At 45.9% G+C, this 25,922-nt stretch overlaps 1 protein-coding gene and 1 long non-coding RNA gene across 2 annotated transcripts; one reads left to right on the top strand and one right to left on the bottom strand.

Moving 5' to 3' along the window:
* Positions 1–15,734: 15,734 nt before the first annotated feature.
* LOC122493532 lies at positions 15,735–17,457 on the bottom strand. Its single transcript, XR_006299913.1, has 3 exons — positions 17,375–17,457; positions 16,554–16,745; positions 15,735–16,050 (listed from the first exon to the last, which is right to left on the bottom strand). It is a non-coding gene; the product is annotated as an uncharacterized LOC122493532 (long non-coding RNA).
* Positions 17,458–17,483: 26 nt separating this feature from the next.
* FAM170B (family with sequence similarity 170 member B) lies at positions 17,484–20,912 on the top strand. The gene is made up of 2 exons (XM_043598169.1): positions 17,484–17,727; positions 19,708–20,912. The coding sequence occupies exons 1-2, from the start codon at positions 17,616–17,618 to the stop codon at positions 20,445–20,447; spliced, it is 852 nt and encodes a 283-aa protein (XP_043454104.1). The 5' UTR covers positions 17,484–17,615; the 3' UTR covers positions 20,448–20,912.
* Positions 20,913–25,922: the final 5,010 nt, after the last annotated feature.

Here is a 25,922-nt window from a genome sequence, read left to right as displayed (position 1 = left end):
GTTTCTTTCCATGAAGATAAATTTCTTCGAAGCTAATCTTAACACACAAGTGGTGATAATCATACAATAAACCAAGCATTCGCTAATGTTTACCATTGTTCCTATGAATAAAATTAGCCAGATTGCTGACAAATCTCATTGAAGTCTGAACTGGTAGGCTCGGTAAAAAGGAACATGCTCTTTTTCTTTGTGTTTTGTTTTTTTAATTACACTTTCTTTTTTTTTAAAAACATTTTTTAAATGTTTATTTATTTTTGAGAGAGAGACAGAGAGAGAGAGAGAGAGAGAGAGAGAGTCAGTCCAAGCAGGGGAGAGACAGACAGAGAGGGAGACACAGAATTCAAAGTAGGCTCCAGGCCCTGAGCTGTCAGCACAGAGCCTGACAGGGGGCTGGAACTCACCAACCACAGGATCATGACCTAAGCCAAAGTCGGATACTTAACCGACTGAGCCACCCAGGCGCCCCAGAACACTTTTCTTTTTCAAAGCAAAGCAGGTGTCTCTAGTTAGTGTGGGACCGCTCAGATTCACATTTCACAACCACTGCACACATTAGATCAGCAGCAGAGACCAAGAGGACTCAGCCCCTTGGTTGGGGCAAGTGCAGATTTGACCCCGCTGTCTTCTCTTCCCCAAGGAAAGGTAAGCCCTCCTTCAGTCATTCTGTGGACAGGTAGGAGTCCTTAGTGGTGTGGCCTAAGCTATTCAGGGAAGTGGCTCAGAGCTGCCCATTATTTGGGCAAACAAATAATGTTTGTGAAAACAGAGACCGACAAAAAAGCCTTACAACGTGGTTCTGATGTTTTGTCCTTTCCTGAGTTTAAATCAGAAGGTGGTTCTTATGTAGTGGCAACAGATTGTGAGTGAAGTATAACTGTTGACCAAAAAGGAAATAAAACGGTGTCCAAGAGTTGCCCCCAATGTGTTCTGACGGGGCATTTACAGCTCGCAGCAAAGACTCCGTTCTTTGGCTCCAGGAAACTCACTCCAAGCGGGGACAGTGTGGCTTCAGCCACGTCATCCAGAAGGTGCTACCTGCCATTGTGGAGGACCCTCCTCTCCCTTCGTCAGCTTTCTGGAGGAGTCGGGTTGAGTTGATGACTCCTACACCCCTAACAGGCCTTGATCTAGGTTCAAATTACCAGGGATTGAAAGCAAGCACTTTACATTTACTGACCCCAATGAAATCTGAAAAAAAAAATGTTTTTAATGCTAGCACAAAAATATTTCTTAGCGTCAAAATCTTAAAATACTTCAAAAAATAACTCCAGGGATTCTGAAGTTGGATATGACAGAGTAGTATATCTAACCCTTCTGCCAATAACACCACTAAACTCAGTACAAAATACGGTAAGACAACCATTTGAGGCAGTGATGAGCTGCTCAAAGCAGGCCTCAGCCCAGAGGGAAGTTGATTTTTGAAAGAAGACAAGTCAGGTGAGCTCACATTTATTTGGCTCTACCCATGAGGACACATCCAGTTTAGATCACACACAGGGTAAGTAGAAAGTGGCTGTCTTACTGGGCTTGGAAGACAGAGGGTGGGGCTTACATAGTGCCTAGAAGTTTTGGGGAACAATCCTAGAGAGAAAGCAGTCTTAGAGGGGGAGACCCAAACTCTGCTTTAGAATTTCCCTTAAATCCTTGGCTAACTTCTAATTTTTTTTTAATGTTTATTTATTTTTAAGAGAGAGAGAGACAGAAAGACAGAGAGAGAGAGACAAAGTGTGAGTAAGGGAGGGACAGAGAGAGAGGGAGACACAGAATCCAGAAAAGGCTCCAGGCTCCAAGCTGTCAGCCTAGAGACTGACGCGGGGCCGAACCATGAGATCATGATCTGAGCTGAAGTCAGGTGCTTAACCGACTGAGCCACCCAGCCGCCCCTCCATGGCTAACTTCTATACTGGACATGAACAGAGTGAAATTCAAAGGTGATCAAGTGGAATTAATAGCAGGAAGGCTAAAAGGAGCTGAGCAAAGATTTTAGGAGCTGCCCTGCAGTCGAGAGACAGTTCTAAATTCACATCTTGCCAAATCAGACGGTCATGGTGTGATGGTTCATTTTACATGTCAACTTGACTGGGCCATGGTGCCTGGGTATATGGGCAAACATTATTCTGGACGTTTCTGTGAGGGTGTTTCTGGATGAGATTAACATTTAAACAGGCGGACTTTGGAAAAAGCAGATTGCTTACCATGATGTGGGTGGGCTTTACCCAATCAGTTGAAAGCCTAAATGGAATAAAAGACTGTTCTCCCTTGAGCAAGAGGGCATTTTGCCAGACAATAGCCTTCAGATATGAACTACAACATTGGTTCTTCCCTGGTGTTTAGCATGCCGGCCCACCCTGCAGCTTAGGATTTACCAGCCTCCATAATTGCATAAGCCAATTACAAAACATAGTATATATATACTATGTACACACACACACACACACACACACACATTGGTATAGTTCTCTGGAGAACCATGCCTTATACACCTGGGTAACATATCTGGCTTCCCATGGAAATCAGGGCTAGAGACAAAACTAAGATAAGCCCACTCAACAGACTCTAGGACCAAAATTCTACAGAATGAAGGTGAGTTGCAGTCATTTAACTTGACAGACTCATGATTTTTGCCCAGGCCTTAATTTATAAAGGTGAATAAGTGACAACAGAAAGAGCTCAATGCCATTTAAAATTAATTTCTTGCTTACACTTCCAAAGAGAAAGGGGAATGTAAATCCCATGTCATGTGGGGCCATAGTGGGGAGCACCACTTTGGTCAGAAGGTAGGAGAAGTGAGGGAAAACATGACCCAGAGCCTTTACAGTGTTTTCCATAGAAGCCCGGGCAGAGAAATCAGCCTAGGATTGGCTAGTTTGAATGATGTTGATGGGGTCTGGGCTATAGGTGTGGTCTCCAGCCCTGAAATGATTTAGGGCAGGGGCAATATTGGTTGGTATGTAAGAGTTAGACAAAGAGGGAAATGGACTCAGGATTAGCTGGAGCATTTATAATATCATTTTCATTTGCCCACAAAAGTTGGATTGCAGGGAAGGAATAAACAATTGTGGCTGTTACTTTGCCTCTATGATTAATGGATGTTAAATAGACAACTACGGAATCTAAAAACAAGCAGTTAGAAACCAGTATTCTTCAGAGGAAGATAACAGAATCCTGAGTCTCCATAATGTCAACTATTCAAGGGGACAATACCAGATATTCAAAGAAGCAAGAGAACCTGACTCTTAGTCAAGACAAGCGGACAATAGCAATGTATCTGTGGTACAAAACAAATGAGCAAAGGGAAAGAGAGGTAGAGACAGAGGCACAGCAAGAAACAGACTCTTAACTATAGAGAACACACTGATGTGTGTAGCACTGATGTTTGCCAGAGCGGGGAGCGGGGGATGGGTGAAATAGGTGATGGGGATTAAGGAGTGCACTTGTCATCATGAGCATTGGGTAATGTATGGAATTGTTGAACCACTATATTGTATACCTGAAGCTAACATTACACTGTATGTTAACTACGCTGGAATTCAAATTTTTGAAAAAGGTAAAAAACAAAAAGTGGATCCATAATAATCCAGATGTTGAAAGGTGAACAGAAGGAAATCCTCAGCTGGCAGGTGGCAGTGCTAAGAAAGAGCCATGTGGAATTTCTAGATGTGAAACATGTCCCATCTAGCCTCTTTGCATTGCCGTTTCTACTGCCTGAAAGTTTCTCAAAAGGCAGACCACTTCCTCTCTCTTTTCAGAGCTCTGCCCACACATGTTCCTGAAGAAAGCCGTCCCCAGGGAGCACACCCAAGCGCCTACTCGGTGCTTAAGACATGTGTTGTTATTGACCCACAGACATTGATCAAAGAGTATTAACAATGAATATTTTTATAGAATAAATTTGTTCAATTTGAACGTCTAGATAAAATGGATGGTTTTCCCACAAAATTTAAATGACTGTGCTTGGTTCGAAAAGAAGTTGGAAAACTGAATAGGCTAGTTGCCATGGGGGGGGGGGCGGAATTGAAAATAAAAGTTGTAGTTACTGTAGTTACCACTTAAATCTGTTTCAATGAGTCTCTATCAAGTCTCCAACTCACAGTGTACAAGCAGTATCTTTTCCCCACAGGCTCACCAACGCTTTTTGCCTTTCAAATATTTTGCTATTTTTGTATCGATTGGAATTGTTTCTGACGCTTTACTTTGTTTTTTAATGTGCGCCATTTGTAATTTTTTATTACTATAAAGTGCACATAATGAAAATTCTTGTGTATATTCTTTTGGCACAGATAAGAGAGTTTCTCCAGGGCAGGGAGAAATTTTATTCTTTTTTAAATTATTTATATTCAAGTTAGTTAACATACAGGGTGGTCTTGGCCTCAAGAGTAGAATTTAGTGATTCATCTGTTACACACGACACCCGGTGTTCATCCCAACAAGTGCCCTCCTTAATGCCCATGACCCATTTTACCCCTCTCCCTACCTCCTCTCCAGCAACCTTCAGTTTGTTCTCTATTTAAGAGTCTCTTATGATTTGCCTCCCTCTCTGTTTTCATCTTATTTTTTCTTCCCTTCCCCTGTGTTCATCTGTTGAGTTTCTCAAATTCTACGTATGAGTGAAATCATATGATATCTGTCTTTCTCTGCCTGACTTATTTCACTTAGCATAATACCCTCCAGTTCCATCCACGTTGTCACAGATGACAAGATTTCATTCCCTTTGATCACCGAGTGGTATTCCATTGTATATGTATATACCACATCTTCTTTATCCATTCATCAGTCAGTGAACGTTTGGGCTCTTTCCATAATTTGGCTATTGTTGATAGTGCTATTATAAACACGGGGGTGCATATGCTGCTTTAAATCAGCATTTTTGTATCTTTTGGACAAATTCCTAGTAGTGCAACTTCTGGGTTGTAGGGTAGCTCTGTTTTTGATTTTTTGAGGAACCCCCATACTGTTTTCCCAAGTGGTAGAAATTTTATTCCTAAAACCACAGTGTGCCTATGGCATGGCCATTGTGAAAATGGCGTGAGTAATAGTGTTACATATTAGGGTTTTATCCCTGGGTGATTGACTCTGATGTTGGAATGGGAGCATCTTCTCTGGCTGTGTTGTCCAAGTTTTGGCTCTGATGCCATGCTGCCCTTGGAGGGAGTGAGAGAGATAAGAACCACTTCTGCCAGCCTTAGGGGGTGGCTTCAGGTGCTACTGGCCCAGAGAGTCCCCAGGTAGGGAGGGGGACAGAATGACCTATAGGGCTACTATCACAGGAAGGACAATAACCGGGTAGAAACAGGATTAGGGGGCCGGGACAGGCCCGGCCTAGGTGAGGTGGAGGGTAAGGGTGGGGAGGCTGTGGGGACAGCTGCAGACAGGGACATGAGGGGGATCTGTGGGTATCAGGAGAGGCAGAGTGGGTAGCAGGTCAAGGCGGTGCTCATTCTCGGATGAGCCGATCTGGGACAGTCTTAAATCAGTATGGGAACCTCTAGGAGTGACGGCAGGCACCGAATCCGGACACTCTCACCTCTTCCTGTGGCCATGGATCTGGCCTGACCCTGAAAGAAGGATTGAAGTCATAGAGGACAACGTGGAGGATTTGGTGCACCTGAGTGGTGGGGATGCCTCCCCTGACAGTAAGTCCAGGTTGAGGGGGCTGACTCCACTTCCCCAGAGAGGGGGTGGGAGGAAGAGCAGGGCAGCAGGAAGGGGAGTGGCTCTAGAAGGGAGAGAAGATTTTCCACAAGTGAAAATTGTGAGAGAGAAAACAATGTCTAAAAAGAAGTTCTCAGAAGTTTTGCTAGGAGAAGCCTCCGGTGTCCCCGTGAGCAAAGATGATGGGGCGCAACAGACAAAGGGGGATTAAGAGCACGCTTATCTTGAGCACTGAGAAATGCGTAGAATTGTTGGATCGTGATATTTTATATCAGAAACTAAAATGACCCTGTATAATAATTATACCTGAATAAAAAGAAAGAAGAAAAAATATACAAAAGGGAAGATGAAGGCCAGCTGGGAAGGGCACGATGTGGCTTCAGGCGGGCTAAATTCACCCCCTTTGGGGTGGCTTCCAACATGAGGATGCTGATGGCTCTCCTGGATGAGGGAAGTGACAGTAATAAAGGGGAGGAGGGACACACAGGACACCAGGGCTGTGCCAGAGGCAGCTCGCACCTGGAACCTGCAGCGGGGAGGGAGTTAGTCATGCTCTCAGACATCATCTGGGGCTTGCAGGGGACCCCTCCACTGCCTCCCGGTTCTCAGTGGGGAGCCTGAGTCTGTGCTCTAAAAGCAATGAGGGCAAACAACAAAAGGTCATATTTAGGCCAAGGCCAAGGCCAAGAGGGAAACCTTAAGTGTAGCGTAACTTCTAAGCCTCAGCTGTTGTTCATGAAATCAGTGTCTCCCAAAGGGAAATGTCTCTTTAAATTAATGATAATTTATAACATGTGCTTAGCGTTTGCCTGGCACAATTTTAAACAAGCGTCGTAGAGCTGCCTTAGCCTTGTCAGGGTGGAGATAATGCCAAGCCCAGGACTCACGCTGGCTTTGTAAGGGGCTCAGGTGATCAGGAGTGGTGGATGGCAGTGGGCGGAGGGGCTGTGGGCTGGGGCTGGGGTCCAGAGGGGCAGGGAGGGCTGTGGGGAGGGCACTGGGAGGACTCCGGGGGCATTGGTGACGGCCCGGCTTGCCGTGCTCTGCAGATGGATGTGGGCCCTACCTGGTTCAGATGTCCGCTCTGCAGCTCAGCAGCTATTTGACCTTGGGCAAGTTAGACGGCAAAAGTGCGAGTGGGTTGCTCCAGGACCACTAGAAGGATTAAATGATGAAAGGAGATGCCCTGCTCTATGCCTGGTGCACCTGTTGGTGACAGATGCTGGCTCTTTACTGTTCTACAACCTTAGGGTCCAGAAGACAGAAATCTGGGTGGACCTACTCCCCCTTGGGGCAACTGGAACCACTAAGTTAGGCCTCACGGTGCCTGGGGCCCATCACACCCACCTTCCCCCAGTTGTGTTTGTGTTCCAGGCCCTAGTCCCTTGGGCAGCCCCCACAGCTAGAGGCTGCCCTGCCCTGTCCCCAGGCTGGCCCAGGGAGCCTTCTACCCTGCTCTCTTCCTTGCAGCCAAGCCAGCTTGCCCAGCTGGCTTTGATCAGGCTCTCACTGCACCACATTTCTGTCTTCACTTGTCCCTGTTTATGTTTCCTTGCAAACAAATGTCATGTCTTTCCCACGGGGCTTCTCTCTAGCCAGTGTATTTTAACCCCGTGCAGACAGGGGCGGGTGTTTGCTCTTCATCCCGGTCCCGTTCGCTGCACCCAGTGAGGCAAGCGCTACTCTGACCCAGAGGCTGATGCTGTCCCCAGGCCCCAGCACTTGCCCACTGGCCCTGGTGTGGAGTGTCCTAGGGATGGATGGGTGGGAGGCATGGGGTTTGCAAAATCTTGCTTGTGGGCCTGCATTTTGTTTTTATTTCACTAGTATTTAAATAAATGTAGAAGTAATTGCTTGTTTTCTTAAATGTTTGTTGTGCACAAATTAGAAAATAGCGAACAAAAGGGTGAGGGAACCGCTTTTCCAAAGACGTATGTTGCTCCCATGTGGTGTGGATCATCCCAGACTGTACATGTGTGTGGGCACGTATACATACATGTACTGTGTTTTATATGACTAGTATCATATGGTATATGTTTTTACTTACTACATTGTGAACATATTATTTTGCTTTCTTCTTGAACTGCATTGTATTTCTTTGTTTAGTTGTCCCATAATTTATTTAAGCCAAAGGTTCTCAAACCTTATTTGGTGCCCAAATCAGCCACAGGCAGGCCTTATTTACACACAGATTTCTGGGGGGTGCCTGGGTGGCTCCGTTCGTTGAGCATCTGACTCTTGATTTTGGCTCAGGTCTTGATCCCAGGGTCGTGGGATTGAGTCCCACATTGGACTCTGTGCTGAGCATGAAGCCTGCTTAAGGTTCCCTCTCTTTCTCTAGCTCTCCGCCCTTGCCCCACACGCACTCCCTCTCTCTCTCTCTAAAAAAATACAAAATAAAACACAGATTGCTGGCCCACATTGGAGTGGAGCCCAAGAATTTGTAATTCTAACAAGTTCCCAGGTGAGGCTGACACAACCCCATCAGTTTAGCCCACACTCCTGGCTTGGGACACAGGTCTCTTCTGGGTTTTGAGTGTAAGCGACCCTGCACTGAAAACGGGCTAGCAAAATCCTGGGCACATCCCTCCTGAAGGATAAACCTCTAGAGGCAGGGTTTGCTAAGACAGTATCACAGGCTTAAAGCTATTGCTACATGTTGCCAGCAAATTTGTTTCATTTATTTTTCCACCAGTGTACACCGGTTCGGGACTTTGCATTATTCCTCCTCCTCCTCTTCTTCCCCTCCCGCTCCCTCTCCCTCCTCCCTCCTCCTCTTTGCCCTCCTTCCCCTCCTCCTCCTCTCCCCTCTCCTTTCCTAAATAAAATGTGCCTACCACATGTAGCTAATATACTCAAGAAAGCTAGGTTCCTATCCCACAGACTGTGTGAGTCCAGAAAACCTCCCTTACTCCTCTGAGGCTTGGTTTCTTCATCTATTTGAAGGGGAAAAAATACTCTTTTGCCCCATTCCTGGGTTGCTGTGAGAACCATAAAATGATGAATGGGAGTGCCCTTTCTAAATTGTGACCCACATGCAGGTGGGAGGGTCCTGAGCACTTCCCTGAAGGGGATTAAGATACCTATGTATATCTTATGTATATGGGTCTATTTCGGTTTTTGTTTTGTTTTGTTTTGTTTTTTAGATACCACATAAAGTAAAATCAAATGATATTTGTCTTTCTGTGACTTTTTTCACTTAGCATTATACCCTCTAGGTATATCTATGTTGTCCATCTTGAATGGCAAGATCTCTTTTATTGCTGAGTAGTATTCCATTGCATATATACACCATATCTTCTTTATCCATCAATGGACACTTAGATTGCTTTCACATCTTGGCTGTTGTAAATAATGTTGTAATATACCAGAGAACAAACTGGTAGTTACCAGAGAGAAGGGAGTCAGGAGATGGGCAAAATAGGTGAAGGGGATTAAGAGGTACAAACTTCCAGTTATAAAATAAATAACTTATGTGGATGAAAAATACAGCATAGGGAATCCGGTGAGTAATATTGTAATAACTTTGTATGGTGGCAGATGGAAACTATACCTGTTGTGAGCATTGTATAATGTATAGAATTATTGAATCGCTATGTTGCACATCTGAAACTTAATATATTTTATGTCGACCATACGTCAATAAGTAATTACTTAACTGATTCATTTTATTTTATTTTTATTTTTTTTTATTTGACGTTTATTTATTTTTGAGACATAGAGAGACAGAGCATGAACGGGGGAGGGTCAGAGAGAGAGGGAGACACAGAATCTGAAACAGGCTCCAGGCTCCGAGCTGTCAGCACAGAGCCCGATGCGGGGCTCGAACTCACAGAGTGTGAGATCATGACCTGAGCCGAAGTCGGTCGCCCAACCGACTGAGCCACCCAGGCGCCCCTTAACTGATTCATTTTAAAAAGATACAGTCTGTATTGTGGAAACTTCTGGAAAGTTAGAGTTACTGGGGGAAAGTTGCCTAAGGGGCTTGTCTTTACAGCCAGAACTTCCACCAGTTGCCTGCAGTTGCCCCAGCAGTATGATGGTAAATGTTCAACAAGCCCCTCACGGACTGGGGTGGTGGAGGGGTGGGGTAGGAAAGGCCTTGATTTTAGCCTTTGCCAAATACCATGGTGTAAATACTCCCTCCAAGCCCTCTTACAAGCTGCCGGGGTGTCATAGAATGTAATAAAATAGGAATTGATGAATTTTAAGTATTACTTTGGTGTTTCCTATATTTATTTGTAAGTTTATTTTTGATAAGGGCCATGCTTAACAACCGGCTTGCAAGAAGTTCTTAAAAGATTTAACAATTGGCTCTCACTAGCCAGTACGAGGTGGCTTCAGCAGACGTTTGATGCCTCTCTTGGCCATGAACTTCTTAAAAATGTAAGTCATTTTTTCACCTTTATGGAGGAATAATGCATATTTATGCTGACTTCATCTTTTACATTCAACTGAGGGCTACACCCTGGCAATCTGAATTACTTTTGGTTCCAAACGTTTGGCATTCATATAGGAAAAATAGTTCAGTACTGGGTTTTGCAAGGATTGAAGTTTGGGGTCCCGCTAAGGCACCTATCTGGCTCTCATGCAGCACAGCCAAGCTCCCCCTGCACACGTGTTGTGCAGAGAGAAAACCAGTAATTTGGGGCAAGCGTGCTTTGTTTCCAGAACCTCATCAGTGAGGTCTTGAGAGATCAATTTTCAATTGCTGCTATTCTCGCCTTTTAATTATCTTAGTTGGGCTTTATTGTGATCAGTTTAATTTGTTGTGGGTTGAATGTTGAGTCCTCCAGTATGCCTGCCCCTTATCGCATTACTGATGTTCGTGGCCCATAATTTTCCAATAAGCGAACTTGAATTTGTGTATACTTTGTGGTTCAAATATGAGCCTTCATATCTCTTTCATTAAGGCAGGTAAACAATATAAATTTTTTTTTTTGCCTGTGAAGTGATATCTCAAAATCTATCATGTACCACTGCCTGTGAATTCATGCTATGTAAATAGCTTACTAGGTGCCGTATCCAATGAAATGATAACTTTGCTGGGTTATCTTCAAGTTTTGGGGAGTCGCTTTAAAACTATAAATCAAAATTAAAGTAATACGCATATACTCATAGTGTTCTCTTATAAATAATAAATAATTCATATGCGTTCGCCTCTGGTCTTTATCATAGTTGCTGAATTTCTGGCAGCCAGGGTGAACTTGGGATGGCTTCCGAGGAGAGTGGTCTTTCCCTTGTGAAGTGAACCAAGTGAGGCTGACCTCCTTCTCACCAACGCGGGGCAGGCTCGTCTCTCCTCTCCAGGAGTGGGCGCTCACAGTGCCCATGACCCTGGCTGGTTCACACGACAGGGGGTCAGGCAAGCGTCTCACGGCGCCAGCCACCTTCTGTCCATTCCCCGTGCGCTGTGGGTGTGCTAGAACCCAGTTCCGCCTCACCGCAGCCAGTCCCCTGCCTGTGACCTCCTCCCATTTCACCAATCCGAGCACGATGGTCACGTGGAGCAAGGGGAGCCATTAGAAGCAGGCCTCCCTATGTGAGCAAAGCCAGATGGGGTCCTGGGAGTGCAAAGTGCAGTTCACTATTTTGGAAGTCCAGGAATGTAATACACGACATTAAGACAATGAAGGGAAAACGTCTCACACAATCATGTCCATTGATGCCGAAAAAGCATTAGACAAAAATCAACATCCTTTCATGATGAGAGCACTCTGTAAACTAGGATTCAAAGGGAACTTCCTCAAGATGAAAAAGGCCATTTATAAAAGCCCACAGCTAACAACATTCTCAATGCTGAAAGGCTGACAGCTTTCCCTGAAGATAAGGAACAAGACAAGGATGCTGGCCTTCAGCACTTTGATTCAGCATAGACTGAAATTCTTGCCAGGGCAATCTGGGAAGAGAAAGAAACAAAAGAGATCCAGATTGTAAGGGGAGAAGTAAAACTGTATTTGCAGATGACATGATCTTATAGAGAGAAAAATCCAAAGAAGTTTGGGAAAAATGGTTAGAATTAATAAAAGTCAGCAAAGTTGAATAAAAAAGAGTTGCATTTGTGTACAATAGGAACAATCTGTAAAATATATTAAGGAAACAGTTGCATTTACATAGCTTCAAAAAGAATGCAATATTTAAGAATAAATCTAACCAAGAGAGGGCAAAAAGAGTGAAACTGAAAGCCCCCCACCCCCATGTGAAGGGGGGCTGGAGCCAGGCTCACTGCCCAGCAGGGGTGTGGCCGGTGGGTGTGGCTGAACGTACTGCCTCACATTTGGGCCCCTAAGTCTTAACCCCTCAGGTTCCTTTCCAGGGAAATTTCCGGTAGGGCTTTCACACAGCCTAACTCAGCCTTCCCAGAAGTCATTCCGGGCGGGCCTGGGATCAGCTACAGGGCTGTGGGTGTTGTGTTGGGGAAGGGACAGTGGCTGGCCTCTCCTGGGACACCTTTACCATGCATTATGCAACTGTATCATGTCACAGAAGAGACACTTTCTCTGAAGGACTGGAGGGGAAGAAGCCAGTCTTAAGATGAGGGCCTGCAGTAGAGCTTCTAATTGTGAGTTTGGAAATAAATCATCCCAGTTATCTGTGAGCATACATACAGTGGGGATTTCAAATGCCTTGGATGTGAGCTGAAGGCTGAATGGGAGTAAGCCAGCATGCTTAGAAATTGTGGTTAACTTGCTGTTGGCCTTTGGGGTTCTGGGATCTCACCTTTTAAGTTGGAACCATGCTTCTAGAAGGTTCATTCAGTATGGGTTAGCAATTGGTGGCCTGAGAGCTGTGTCCAGGGTGGCCTATGGCCAGCATATTTTGGACAAAGAGAGAGGGAAGACCCAGCCCTTTCCCCAGAGCTCCCAGTATGGCTGTCTAAGAACATGCACCGGGAGTGGCCAGCTGCCAGGATCCTGGAACTTCTGGGTCATCATGTACATGGCCTCCAGCCGGGCTGTCCTTCCTACCAGCTGAAATCACCCTTACAAGGAAGCATAGGTTGGAAGAAGACACTTCTGCATCCAGAAATCTCGCTGAACATTCGAGATCCCCGGAACCGGAGCTAGGCAGGAGGGAGGCAGGACTCTGGGCCCTGGAGCACAGCCACAGACACACCCCAGCACCCAGCCCGAAGGGTGTCCCCCTCCCTGCTCTCTGATGACAGAGGAAGCCTAGGCTATTTGTGTGGGCGCCCTGAGGTTAAGGTCAAAACCCTGAGACAGCTCCAAACAAACCACGGAGAAGCAGCAGCCTGTTATTAAGGCTGAAGGGAAAAAAAGCAAAGCTCCCTTCCCCACTTGCTTGGAGAGCCTGAGGAAGCGTTCTTCATATTACATTTCTCTGTGGCTGAGTTTTTCCTTACATGGTCCCCTGACTCACTTCTTTTTAAATAGTTACAAGAAGCAACAGAAAATGGACCAAAAAGAGAGTGCTTCTTTACTCTAATCCTCAAATTGTCCGATACCTTCTGGCACTTTCTCTGCAGCATTGGCACAAGGCTGAGGTCATCAATAATTCCTGGGGACTGACCTTCACTGGGAGAAACTCCCCACTCTGGAGCCCACCCTGCACCTGGCCAGCAGCGACCCAGGCAACTCACCACTCTTCTCCCTCCCTCGGGTGTTGAGTCTGATTACAGGAGTTCTTTGCAGGGCAGTGGTAAGGTGGCTGGTACTACCTCAAGGAGCCCTATTTTCTAGTATGAAGAAGAAGAGTATTGCCCACCTAAGACATTTTAAAGTTTATTTATTTATTTGGAAAGAGGGAGAGAGAGAGAGAGAGAGCACGCTCGCGCAAGTCGGGGAGGGGCAGAGAGCAAGGGAGAGAGAGAGAGAGAGAAAGACAGAGAATCCCAAGCAGGCTTCACGCTGTCAGCTTGGAGCCTGATGCGGGGCTTGAACTCCTGAACGGTGAGACCATGACCTGAGATGGAATCAGGGGTCAGATGCTTAACTGACTAGAGCCACTCAGGCGCCCCAAGACATTTTATATAGCAGCTCGGCCATAGAAATGTCAGGACTGATGCACCCCTGTAGGCAACATCAGGCTTCTTGGCCGAGTGGACAGGCACTTTCTGGAAGCTCATGGGCTCTGGGGTGAATGAGCTGACTCTCCCGGTAGCATAGCTTGTGGCACGAGCCAACCTCTGGAGTTCGAAGTGAAGGGAAGCCAGAAGTGGCGTCTCCGGTTCCCACCGTGCCTCTGGCTGGCTTGTTTCCTGTTAGCCTCTTCCCGGCTGAGAAACACAGAGACTGGGCAGGGTAACTTTGGAAGAGAAGTTAAGGCTGGAAAGCACCCCAGGCCTTCTTGATGAGGCTTAGGGTTTACATGCAATGTGTGAGCTGAGCTGAGCTGAGCTGGCCGGGAGTCAGAGCTCCAAGAAAATGCTGTGTTGGTCCTTTTGGAGTTCTGCACACCAACCCTGTCGGCCACAGCAGTGGAGCACGGAAGTTCTTGGCAAAGCTGGGGAACCAGCTGGAAAACTTCAGCGCCTGGGACACAGTGGGCTGGGCGGGCCTGGGCCTTAACCATTCTTCCCTCCTTTTCCCGGGGGGCAGGGGAGGGCAGGAACCCTGTATGGGTGGCCTTACTTAGCTAAATATCTGCAGGGAGCAAGGGGAGGGGCTGGGAAAGAGCACCTTCTTATGGACAGAAGCAACCCAGAGTCCACATGAGGGTGAAGGATATTTGCACATCTTTGGTGGGGCTTTGCTCTAAGCCACTTGCTGGGAAGTGGCCCACAAGGAAGAGCATCTGGGCAGCATGGAAAACAGCCCTGCCTCTGGGTTTGGGGTATAAGCACCCCACTTCATCCCTCCTACCTGTGCCTCACCTCACCCCTCTGAACTTCAACCTCCCCCTATAAAGTAGGGTTAAAGATGCCTATGTGGCAGGATTGTTGAACATATATAGATTCTGGAGGAATAAAGGAACGAGGTCATGTGACTTTGGAAAATAGCGTTTTGATCAGAAAATGCAAGGCTAAACACGAACGCAAGGGTATAGGAACACTGTAATGTAGTTAGTAAGGTAGTTTCCCGGAGGGGTACAGATGGACAATTCTGAAACTGGTGTATGTGAATACTTTGAGCAAACAAACACAGGAAGGGATGATGGGTAGAAGGAGTCAAACTCCCCATGTTGTCCTTGGGGAACCACAGGGCCCCACCAGGACTGTGCACTACGGTGTAGACACTGGCCAATGAGCTGTTGAACTAGAACATATTTAAACACGACAGGTGAGATCAGTCTATTGAATTACTATGGCTGCATAACAAATTGCCCCCAAACCTAGTGAGAGGGGGATCTTTCACTACGCTCACAGTTTCTGAGGGTCAAGAATGCAGGCAGGGCAGATAGTTGAATTCGGAGGGGATAGCTAGTCTCTGCTCTGAGATGTTTGGGGCCCCAGCTGGAAGATTCAAAGACTAGAAGGCGGAATCATCCAAAGGCTCATTCGCTCGTGTACGGGCTGGTCGGCTGGGGACCTTTGCCAGGGCTGTTGGTTGGAACACCTCCATGTGGCCTTTCTGTGTGGCCTGGGCTTCCTTACAACATGGTGGCTGAGACCAAAGGAAAGTAGAAAGAGAGACACCGAGAGACACATGAACACACAGAATGCTCTAGTATTCCACAATTTGGTTGTGTAGCAATTTATGTAACTACCTCTTTCTTTTGATGGATCTTTGAAATGTTTCCCTTCCCCTCCACCCCCCCCCCCATTATAAATAATACTGCAGCATGCCTGGGTACCTCAGATGGTTGAGCGTCTGACTCTTGATTGAGGCTCAGGTCATGATCCCAGGGTCGTGGGATCAAGCCCCACTTTGGGCTCCAACCTGGGCATGAATCCTAGTTAAGAGTTTCCTTCTTAAGTAAGAGTCTCCCTCTTTCTCTCTCTCCCTCTCTCCTTCTGCCCCTCTCCCCCGCTCACACACAGGCTCACGCTCTCTCTCAAATAAAAAATAATAACAAATAAAAAAAATAGTTCTGCAACCACCATTTCTCTGTGTGTTATTTTATGCACATAGCACAAAATGCGAATGTTTCCTGGGAAGGAGACGGATGAGTAAAAGGCTGAGTGAGAGAACAAGTCCATTTTTTATTGTAATGGACACTATCCAGTCTCCTTAGAGAAAGGCTCTGTGACCAAGAGAGTGTAAAAGTACTCACTTCCTTACACCCTCACTAGCACCGGGTACTATCAGTCTTTTTCATCCTTGCTTGTCTTACGGGCAAAAGCAATACACTGCACATCATGTGTTTTTAATTTGTAGTTTCCTCATTATAGTTAGGTTGAGTTGGGCTGAGCATCTCATATGTTTATCAGCCATCTGTAGTCCTTCTCCTGGGAATTGCCTGTTCATTTCCTTTACTGGACCATTCATTGCAGTTTCACTAAAAAGCAAAGAAATGCAAATTGAAACAGCGAGGTTTTGTTTTCTGTTCTGTTTTGGTTTTTTTAAGTGATGAAGTTAAAAAAAAAGGTGACAAAGATTCCTGATGCTTGTGATGATTGGATAGCACAGAAGTTCAGAAAAACCACCCTGTCATTAATTAGGGTGTTAACTTCTATGTTCTTTCTGTGCATTTTTAATGAAAACACAATCCTAGCACCATATGAAAATATTCCAAGTTGTTTTATATGAGATGAGACCAATGTTGATTTAAAAAAAATGTGAATAAAAATTTTCAGCATCATTTATTGACCGAGTCTTCTTTTTCTAGCAGACTTTTGTTAACTTTATCTGTTGAAAATTAAGATATATAATGTGATGTTTTCCTGGACTACTTTTATCTTCTATTGATCTACTTATTTTTTTGTGTGCTGGCATCCCCCCCCCCTTTTTTTTTATAAGGCAGGTACCTGGATTTATTTGGTAAGAGAGAGCACAACTTACAGTTTTTCCTCTCTCCACCACGGAATATTGTCTCTTTGTGGGTGCAAGTGTGACCTTTCATCACTCCGTAAAGCTCTGTGGTGTTTTCCTTCATGCAGTGGCCTTTCACTCTGGAGAGGAGTATATTTTCCTAGGTGCTGGCTGTGTGGACAGTGTTGGGATTACTTTTGGAATATCCGTCACCTTTTTGAGCTGTTTAGATTCGGGGATGCAGAGGAGTAGAGTTAGTGACACTGAGCAGAGGTGGGAGGGAAATGGAGAGAAGTGTTTTGGAGGAAGTGTGTTCCAACACTGAGACCTCCAGGAGCAGAGAGAGGCGGCAGGTAAGAAGGCATGCCAGAGTGACTCGGGGCCCGAACCCAAGAATCCTGAGATCATGACTTGAGCTGAAGTCGGATGGTTAGCTGACTGAGCCACCCAGGTGCCCCAGTAGGCCCATTTTGATGTTGGGCGATGGCAGTGCGTGTGCAAACGTGTGTGTAGTTAAGGGAACACGGTGTGAATTGTATGTATGCGTGTGTGAACAGAAACGTGTCATTAGGTAAATGTGTGTGTGAATTTGTGTGTGTGTGTGTTAGTTTATATGTGCATGAATGTGTATGTGTCTGTGTTTGTGTCTGTTTATGTACATTTAAGTGTATGTGTGTCTGAGTATTATGTGCGTGCCTGCGTGAGGATATATGTATTTATATACGTATAAGTGTCTTCGCGGGTATGTTTCAGTATTTGTGTCTCTATGTGTGTGTAAGTGTTTCTATGTGTGTGCGTTTGTGTTTTATGTTTGCGATCCTGACAATAAACAAGACAGGAAAGGGTCCCACCGAGAAATGAGATCTTGGTGAGAAGCCTCTCCTCCCCTCTAGACTGAGTCTCAGTCCTTGCCATGGGTCACAGAACAGACCGGTGTCATCGATGAGGTCACAGAATAAAGCCAGGATCCTAGTAACCACAGGGAGCCCAGCAGCCACTTGGGCTGGGGCCAGCAGAGGACTTTGGCACAGCCCAAGCCAACCCTCACTAAACAGCTGGAGCGCCGAGTCCCCTGGGCTCTGGTGTCCAGTCATGAAACGCCACTTCACAGACCACAGGGGAGAACAATCACCAACAGATGGGACCAGCCTTAGCTTGGCCAGCCCAGAGCCCACGGGGGAGAGTGTGGAAGTGTGCAGTTCAGGTAGGTAAAAAGAGAGAGGGTTGGTTCCCTGGGAGGGAGGTCCTGGAGGGTGAGGGATGGGCACTGGGTCACCCTTCAGTGCTGTTGCAAAAGTGTATTGGCCATAAAAATGGACCAATGCCTGAGGCCATCGTGAGTACACGAGGTGATTTTAGGAGGTACAAGGATGAAAACGTAAAATGTGAATATATATTTTAATACATGTCGGAGAAGCAGAATTGCCATGTCAGCCCTGTGATTTCAGAATAATATAAAAAAGTCCCTTATAATAAATTGATTAAAGTTAATTCAGAACATCAATTTGAAGACCACTATGAAGTGACCATGGGCAGCACCTAAGGGTAACACCAGCTCAACGGTTAGTTAAACTCTGTGCCTCAGTTTCTTAATCTGTCAAAGAGGAATTGTTACAATGTAATTTTGTAGGGCTTTTTTAAAAATATTAATGGAGTTAAAACATGGCAAGCACTTATACGGTGATGGGGTACAGTGAATGTTTAAGGAGAGGGCGAGATGTTTCCCAGGTAAGAACAAGATACATCACAAATGCTGAAGGTTCGGGGCGCCTGGGTGGCGCAGTCGGTTAAGCGTCCGACTTCAGCCAGGTCACGATCTCGCGGTCCGGGAGTTCGAGCCCCGCGTCAGGCTCTGGGCTGATGGCTCGGAGCCTGGAGCCTGTTTCCGATTCTGTGTCTCCCTCTCTCTCTGCCCCTCCCTCGTTCATGCTCTGTCTCTCTCTGTCCCAAAAATAAATAAACGTTGAAAAAAAATATTAAAAAAAAAACCAAATGCTGAAGGTTCTAGAAGGGGGTGCTGGATGACCTGGCCAAAGCACTTTCCATGCTTTTTAAAATTAAGCCTTTTAAAAAATTTATTTTGAGAGAGAGTGAGCATGGGGGAGGGACAGACAGAGAGGAAGAGAGAGAATCTCAAGCAGGCTCTGCACTGTCAGTGAGGAACCCGATGTGGGGCTCAAACTCATGAACTGTGAGATCATGATGTGAGCCCAAACCAAGAGTTGGATGCTCAACCGACTGAGCCACTCAGGGCATCTTGCCCCTCACATGCGTGGCTTTTTAAATTGGCTTTACTGAGCTGTTAATTTACACATGAAAGTGTCATCAGTGTGTACAATTTGAAGAATTTTTTGTTAATGTACATTTGCATAACCACCACCATGGTCATGACCTGGAACATTTTGATGATCCCCAAAGTTTCCTTGTGACCCTTTGCAGTGAGTTCTGCCATTCTGCCACCTTCAGCTCCTGGCAACCCCTGATCTGTTCCCCCTCCCTATAGTTTTACCTTTCCTAGAATGACATCTAGAATGTCATCTAAGTGGAATCCTACAGTATAGGGCCTTTTTACCCTGGCTGCTTTCATTTAGAGTAATGCATTAGAGATTCATCCATGTTTTAAAGGCATATTTTAAAAGTTCTTATTTATTTTGAGAGAGACAGAGGTAACGCAATGGGGGAGAGACAGAGAGAGAGAAGGCGAGAGAGAATCCCAAGCAGGCTCCGCACTGTCAGTACAGAGCCCGATGCAGGGCTTGAAACTCACAAAACCATGAGATCATGACCCAAGCCGAAACCAACAGTGGGCGCTCAACCCTGAGCCAGCCACCCAGGCACCTGGAGATTCATCCATGTTTCACATATATCAGTAGATCATTCCTTTTTTTTATCCATGAATAGGGTTGCACTGTATGGATGTACCCTAGTCTGTGTATTCACCAGCTGATGGTTCTTTTTGGGGTTTAGTCAAGGTTTTGGTGATTCCATTCATACATTATTTGATCCTCACCTCCTACCCCCAGGAGGTAAGCATCCTCATCCCCATTTTATGGGGAAACACAACACAGGAGCTGATGGTACCTGCCCAAGGACTCCTGAGCCTGCGCCCTTCCGGAACCCTGGAGGTGGGTTGTGTCACTGATCCCTGCGGGGACGCTGATGAAAATGTCCTTCCATTTCCCAGGGACCGTGGAGAGAGAGAAGACACCTTCACGGTGGGGGTCGGCCATTCCCCACGAGGAGAACGTGTGCTTGGCCCACAGGGCTCCTGCGATGCTGAGCTGGAGCGGCTCCTCGTCCTCCCGGTCCTCCTCCGAGTATCAGTCTTACTCCCAGTACCAGTCTTGCTACTCCTGCCTATACGACGACGAGGACACGGCCCAGCGAAGTGTGTGCGCCTTCTACACCCACGTGCAGACGGTGCAGGGCGTGGCTGTGGCCTGGGAGACCGAGTCGGGCTTTGAGCCGGTCAGCCGGAAGCCCCGCATTCACGAGGCCGAGTTCGTCAAGAGGCAGAGGAGGAAAGGCTCCTCCTTTGAGATGGCTTCCAACAGCGACCTGTGCTGGGAACTGGAAGCCAGCAAGAGCCACTGCTGCCCAGAGCAGGATGACGCGGAGCTGCTGGGGCCTCTGGAGTGCTGCCCGCAGGAGCTGCGGGACACCCCGGACTGGCTGGTCACCACGGACTACGGGCTGCGCTGCGTGGCCTGCTGTCGGGTCTTCCCCACGTTGGAGGCTCTGCTCAAGCACGCCCAGTATGGCATCCAAGAGGGCTTCAGCTGCCAGATCTTTTTTGAGGAGATGCTGGAGAGAAGGCGGGCCCGGGGCCAAGTCCGGGAGCAGAAGCTGGAGGAGGAGGAGGAACAGAGCCCTTCAGAGGGCAGTGAATGTTCGCGGCCCCAGGCCAGGGCGCTTCCCTCGTAGCGGCAGCAGGAGCAGTGAGCCGGAGGTGATGTGCCCAGCCCTGCCCTCACCTCTGGCACCTCGGTGGCTCCTTCCCCAGCCAGCAGGACCAGAACTACCCCGGCAGGGGGGAGAAGAGGAGAGCCGGGGGGAGAAAGCAAGCGGGAGCCAGAACTGGCAGGGCCGTGACAAGGGGGAGAACCCTTCCAAAGGGCACAGCGTTTCAACCAGAGTCCATTTCGAACCTGAATCCAAAGAGGGAGGGCTTCAAGTGTTTCTGACGATGGGCACAAGATCTGAAGCCCGCAAGCGTGTGGCCACAGAGATTTTTAATTTTTGCTGGTGGATCGAGCAGGTCATGACCCACAGGAGAGCCGACTGCAAATGAAGCTTCTGCCCTATATTTTTCATTGTTAGGAACCTGCTATATGCCCTAATTCTATGTCTTATTTTAGTGGGATTAAACTTGAGTAACTCAAAACTTAAGGCAATAGCTAAAGGGGTGAGCCATGCTATGAGGTTGGGGGCCATAGGAAATTGCCATTTCTGTAGGTTACACACCAGCACAGACACCTGGAGACAGGCAGGTTCCCAGAGGTAGAGATGGGGTCTGGATAAGTCCTGCTACCTATGAGCTCATAGGTCAACACTATGTTTTAAAATGTTTCTACAATATTCATCTGCACCCTCCTGTCCCCAGCTCCGGGGGCTGCACTGATTCAAGAAAATACATGGATGGCTCCCTGTGTGTAATGCACGCTGATGAAACATGTAGCCCAACCTTCCAGCGAGAGGCAGGACAGGCAGTGGCAAGACAAGGGAATGAATCACATAAAGGAGGTTTGGGGAGCTCAGTGGAGGGGCCCCAAACTCAGGCTGGTTGATGAGGAAGCAAAACTTTCCGAAAGAGGTGATGTTCACAAAGGCTTAGAGGACAGGTAGAATTAGTAAGACCAGGGCTTCTCACTCCTGGCGCTGTTGACATTTTAGACAGAATAATTGTCTTCATGTGTCTACTGTAGGAGGTTCGGCAGCATCCCTGGTCTCTCCCCACCAGATGCCAGTAGCATCTCCTCCCCTGCAACTGTGACAATTGAAAATGTCCTAGACATTAACAAACATTCCCTGGAGGCAAAAATCACTGCTTGGTTGACAATCACTGAGCTAGACAAGAATGAGGATCTTAAGAGAAGGATTGGCACAATATGTTTGGGCAATTGCCAGCCACTTGGCTTGGCTGGAATGCTGGAGACATTTCTCCTCTCCAATGCTCCATAAAAATTTAGCACCTGCTATGTGCCAGGCACTGTACTGGGCACAGGGAACAAACAGTGAATAGGCATGGATGGTTCCCCGTGTAGCTTGCAGAAAGCTGGCAAAAATAGACTGTATGTATACATATTTAGAAATAATTACAGAAGCACTCATTTCATGACCTTCAAGGCCCTCCATGGCCCGGGCTTTGCTAACTTCTCCATCACCATTTCTTAGCATTTGCTGCTTCCCTTGCTATGCTCCATTTCCATTAGCCCTCCTTCTTTCCTTAAAAGCTCCAGGCTTTCATACCTCAGGGCCTTTGCACTTGCTCTCTCCTCTAAGTGGAGTGCAAACCCTTCTCTGTCATTCTTCTGGCTGACTGCTGACCCTTTGTTCATCCTTGAGGCTTCAGCCTTGTCACTTTTTCAAAGGGGACTTCTCCAATCATACCACCTGGTGCGTGCCTCATTCTAAGTGCAGATGATTTTAAAAAAAGTGGCATGATCAGACTTATGTATGTGAAATATGGATTGGCGCAGTAGCAAAAGAAGAAAGGATCAAGTAGCCAGATCACTTAAGAGGCAGTTGCAGAAACCCAGATATAAGGGATAATGTGGTCTGGACAAGGCTTGTCACAAGCCAAGAGGAAGTGAATGGATGCATTCAAGATGTATTTGGGGAATAGATCCAAAGCACTTGGGGATGGGTGGATGTGGGGGTGGGGAAAATGGGCTTGTCAGGGTAGACTCCCAGGATCACAGCAGGAGCAAATGGTAGATGGTTGTTCAGTAAGTGATATGAAGAACTTTGGAGAAAGATCGGCTGTATGTGTGTGCTTGCGTGTGTGAGAATGTGCAGGTGTGCATGTGAGAATGTGCATGTGTACATGTGTATACATGTACAAGTGTCTGCGTGTGGATGTACATGCCTAAGTGCTGGGGCTGGTGGCTGTAGAAGTCAATTAGGACAAAATCAAATCTAAATACTAATGACACATCCAAGCAGAAATGTTGAGTAGGAAGTGATTTATGATTTAGAATTCTGAAGACAAGTCTGGATCAGAAACAAATTAGGAAAGTAACAGCACATGGATGGTACCATATTTAAAACAACAACAGTGGATGGATGAGGTTAAGTAGGGAATTGGGGTAGAGTTACGTTGTAAGTGTGGCATGTGAAGGAAGGAGTAATCAGATGTGGGATACACGTCTTAGTTTTCCTCAAAGTCAACAAAACACTAAGATTGTTTCTGGGAATGGTGAGCAGTGTTAAATGTGGGGGAGAGTGGGAGTGAGTTGAGGATGAGACATTTTTCATTTCATCTGGCACATGGAGGTTGCTGATGGCTCTGATGAGAGCAGTCTCGGACCAAGTGGGGCAGAGGCCAGATGGGCATGGGCCAGTAGTGGACATGAGGCCAACCACTGGGGATGAGTATTAGACAACTCTACTGGCAAAATTTTTTTTTAAAGAGAAAGCAACTATGGCTGTAGCTGGACAAAAGGAAAGATGAAGAGGGGAGAGAGCAAGTTTATATGCTAATGAGAATGATTCAGTAGAGAGGAGACAGAATGTAAGAAAAGTAGGGAAATCCTAGAACAGTGGAGCAGGTGAGAGAGGGCTGCATCCTGAACAGATATGCAGAAGTGGGCCCTTGACAAGAACATCTTTGTGTTCATCGTTGTACCCAGATGGGCAGTTAGGTCAAGTAGGGCTTAGGAGAGAGAATTATAAAACTTGAAGCCCACCCCACCTCCCACTGAAAACTTCAGGGAGCTCTTGAGGAATTGTCAGCAAGTCAGGTTTGCATTTACGAAAGATTACTGGTGAACAGGATCAAGAGTGGATGAAAGAGAACATTGCTGGCAACAAGGACTGCAGTTAAACCACTGAAGGCAGGATGAGTTCAAGAGATGTTTGAGAGATGGAAATGATTTGGGCTAGTGTTTGATGAGGGTGGTGAGAGGAAGGCGTCCAGAATGACTTCCAGGTTTATTTTTAACTGGGTGGCTGGTGAGTAAAGGTGCCATTTCCAGATAGTAGAATACCAAAGGAGAAGATTTGCTGGGATACCAATGAGTCCAGTCTCGAATAAGCTCAGCTTGTGATAGAAACATTCAGAAGGGAGTTTGAAGGATCTAAAGCTTACAAGGGATGGCAATGGATTTCACCAAATCACTACCTAAATTAAATCTACAAGTGTATGGTTAGCTAAGGCCATGGCAGTTTATGTGGGCCTTAAGTGAGATGTATTCGCTCTGCTAGCCGCAGTGCAACAGGAAGTCATGAGATCATCTTAGAACGGACATCGACCATGGGGATGGTGTCTTATCACCACTTTCAAGATGTGGCAGAGTCATGGACTTCCTAAATTCACTGTGAAACACACTGGAGGATCTTCAGAAAGGAAAAGGGGATGGGACAATGGCCCAATTGTGTCAAGCTCTTCTTGGAAGGGCTATCTGGTGTTTGAGGGAGGCTCAGTAGGCAGGTAGAATCAAAGGACAATCTAAGAGAAGGAGAGGCAGCTGAACCAGAAATAGTAGAGCACTAGTGAGGAGAACATTTCTATTTAGAAATCAGGGAAATAAAATAAGCATGGCATGTAAGCTCTGGAATTTCAACCTTTAAAAGACACGTATAGCCTTGGTATTCTAAGGGCCAAGAATTGCTCTAAATGCCTTCTGGATATTAAGTCATGTAACACTCTTGGCAATCCACTGTGTTGGGTCCTGTGATTAGCTTGATAGGTGAGTAGGCTAAGACCTTACCAAGGTTGTACAAGCTGGCATACAGCAGAGTCAGGCTTCACACCCAGGCAGCATGTGCTCTATGCTCTAATCTTCACATGGAGAAGAAAATTTTAATGTAAAGCCAGATGCAAGGTATTTAGAAAAGCAAACATGTCAACTCCACAGGTTCTATTTTCTTTAGATTAAGTAGCAGCAGCTGGAGATCCCGGGAAAATGATGGGCTTTCAGAATAAATGAAAGATGACAGGAACCTTGGGTAAGCAAACTTTTAATGTAGAGGATAACTTAAGCTGACATGGACGGGGGAAGGAAGGGATAAAATTGTTCTTAAGTAGTGACTTGTTCTTAAAATACAGCTTAAACTCAGCTGAGTTAAGTATTCATTTGCGGTTTAAACTCATCACTTTGCAGAAGCCTGGGACTGCCACCAAATAAGGTAAGTATCAGAGTGAGTAAGGAGAACCCCTCCAGGGGGCTTGAACCACTTAGATCTTGAACCACTTTAGACCTTTTGTTTTCCCAAACCATAGAAAAAGATGTGATTCATTTTATGACACTTATAGAAACCTGAAAACAGTGCCTGACAAAAATGGGACTAAAAAAGTAAATATATCAATGTCACTTATAAACGCAAAATAATACCTAATTAAATTTTTTTCAACTAGGGTGCCAAGATAATTCAATGGGGAAAGAATAACCTTGTCAGCAAATAGTGCTGGGACAACTGGGTATCGATATGCAAAAGAGTGAAGTTGGATCCCTACCTCACACCGTATGTAAACATTAAAATGAAAAAGACCTACTGCAGCAGTTAAAACTATAAAACTCTTAAAGGAAGACAGAGATGTAAATCTCCATGATGTTGGATAAGGCAATGGTCTCTTAGATATGACACTGAGAGCACAAGGAAACAGAAAAATAGAAGTTGGATTTCACCAAAATTAAAAACTTTTGTGTCCAAAGGACATTATCAAGAAAATGAGAAACAATACACAGAATGGGAGAGAATACTTGCACATCCCATATGAACTCTTATAATAAAATACAAGCATTCCAATTAAAAGATGAGCAGAAGACTTAAAAGATATTTCCTCAAAACAGATATACACATGACCAATAAGCACACGAAAAGATGCTCAACATCATTTGGTTGTAGGAATGTACAATGGTGCAGCCACTTTGGAAAACATCCTGGCAGTTCCTCAAAAGGTCAAAAATGGAGTTACTATATGATCCAGCAACTCTGATAATTGAAAACAGGCCCACACAAAAGCTTGCACTTCAATATTCATAGCAACATTATTTCTAATACAAAAAAGTAAAACAACCTACATGACCATCAAATGATGCATGGAGAAACAAAACATCGTATATCCATACAATGGCGTATTTTACAGTCATAGAAAGGAAAAAAAATAAAAATATGAAGGTCCCATGCTACAACACGGATGAACCTTGAAAACAGTATGCTAAGGAAAATAAGTCA

Source organism: Prionailurus bengalensis, chromosome D2, assembly GCF_016509475.1.
Source record: "Prionailurus bengalensis isolate Pbe53 chromosome D2, Fcat_Pben_1.1_paternal_pri, whole genome shotgun sequence".
Lineage (NCBI taxonomy): Eukaryota > Metazoa > Chordata > Mammalia > Carnivora > Felidae > Prionailurus > Prionailurus bengalensis.
This window is presented reverse-complemented; position numbering and strand designations above follow the sequence as displayed.

Coding starts and splice junctions, on each gene's coding strand:
- FAM170B (XM_043598169.1), top strand. CDS start 17,616: ATGAAACGCCACTTCACAGACCACAGGGGAGAACAATCACCAACAGAT. Junction 17,728..19,707: donor TGTGGAAGTGTGCAGTTCAG/GTAGGTAAAAAG, acceptor TCCATTTCCCAG/GGACCGTGGAGAGAGAGAAG.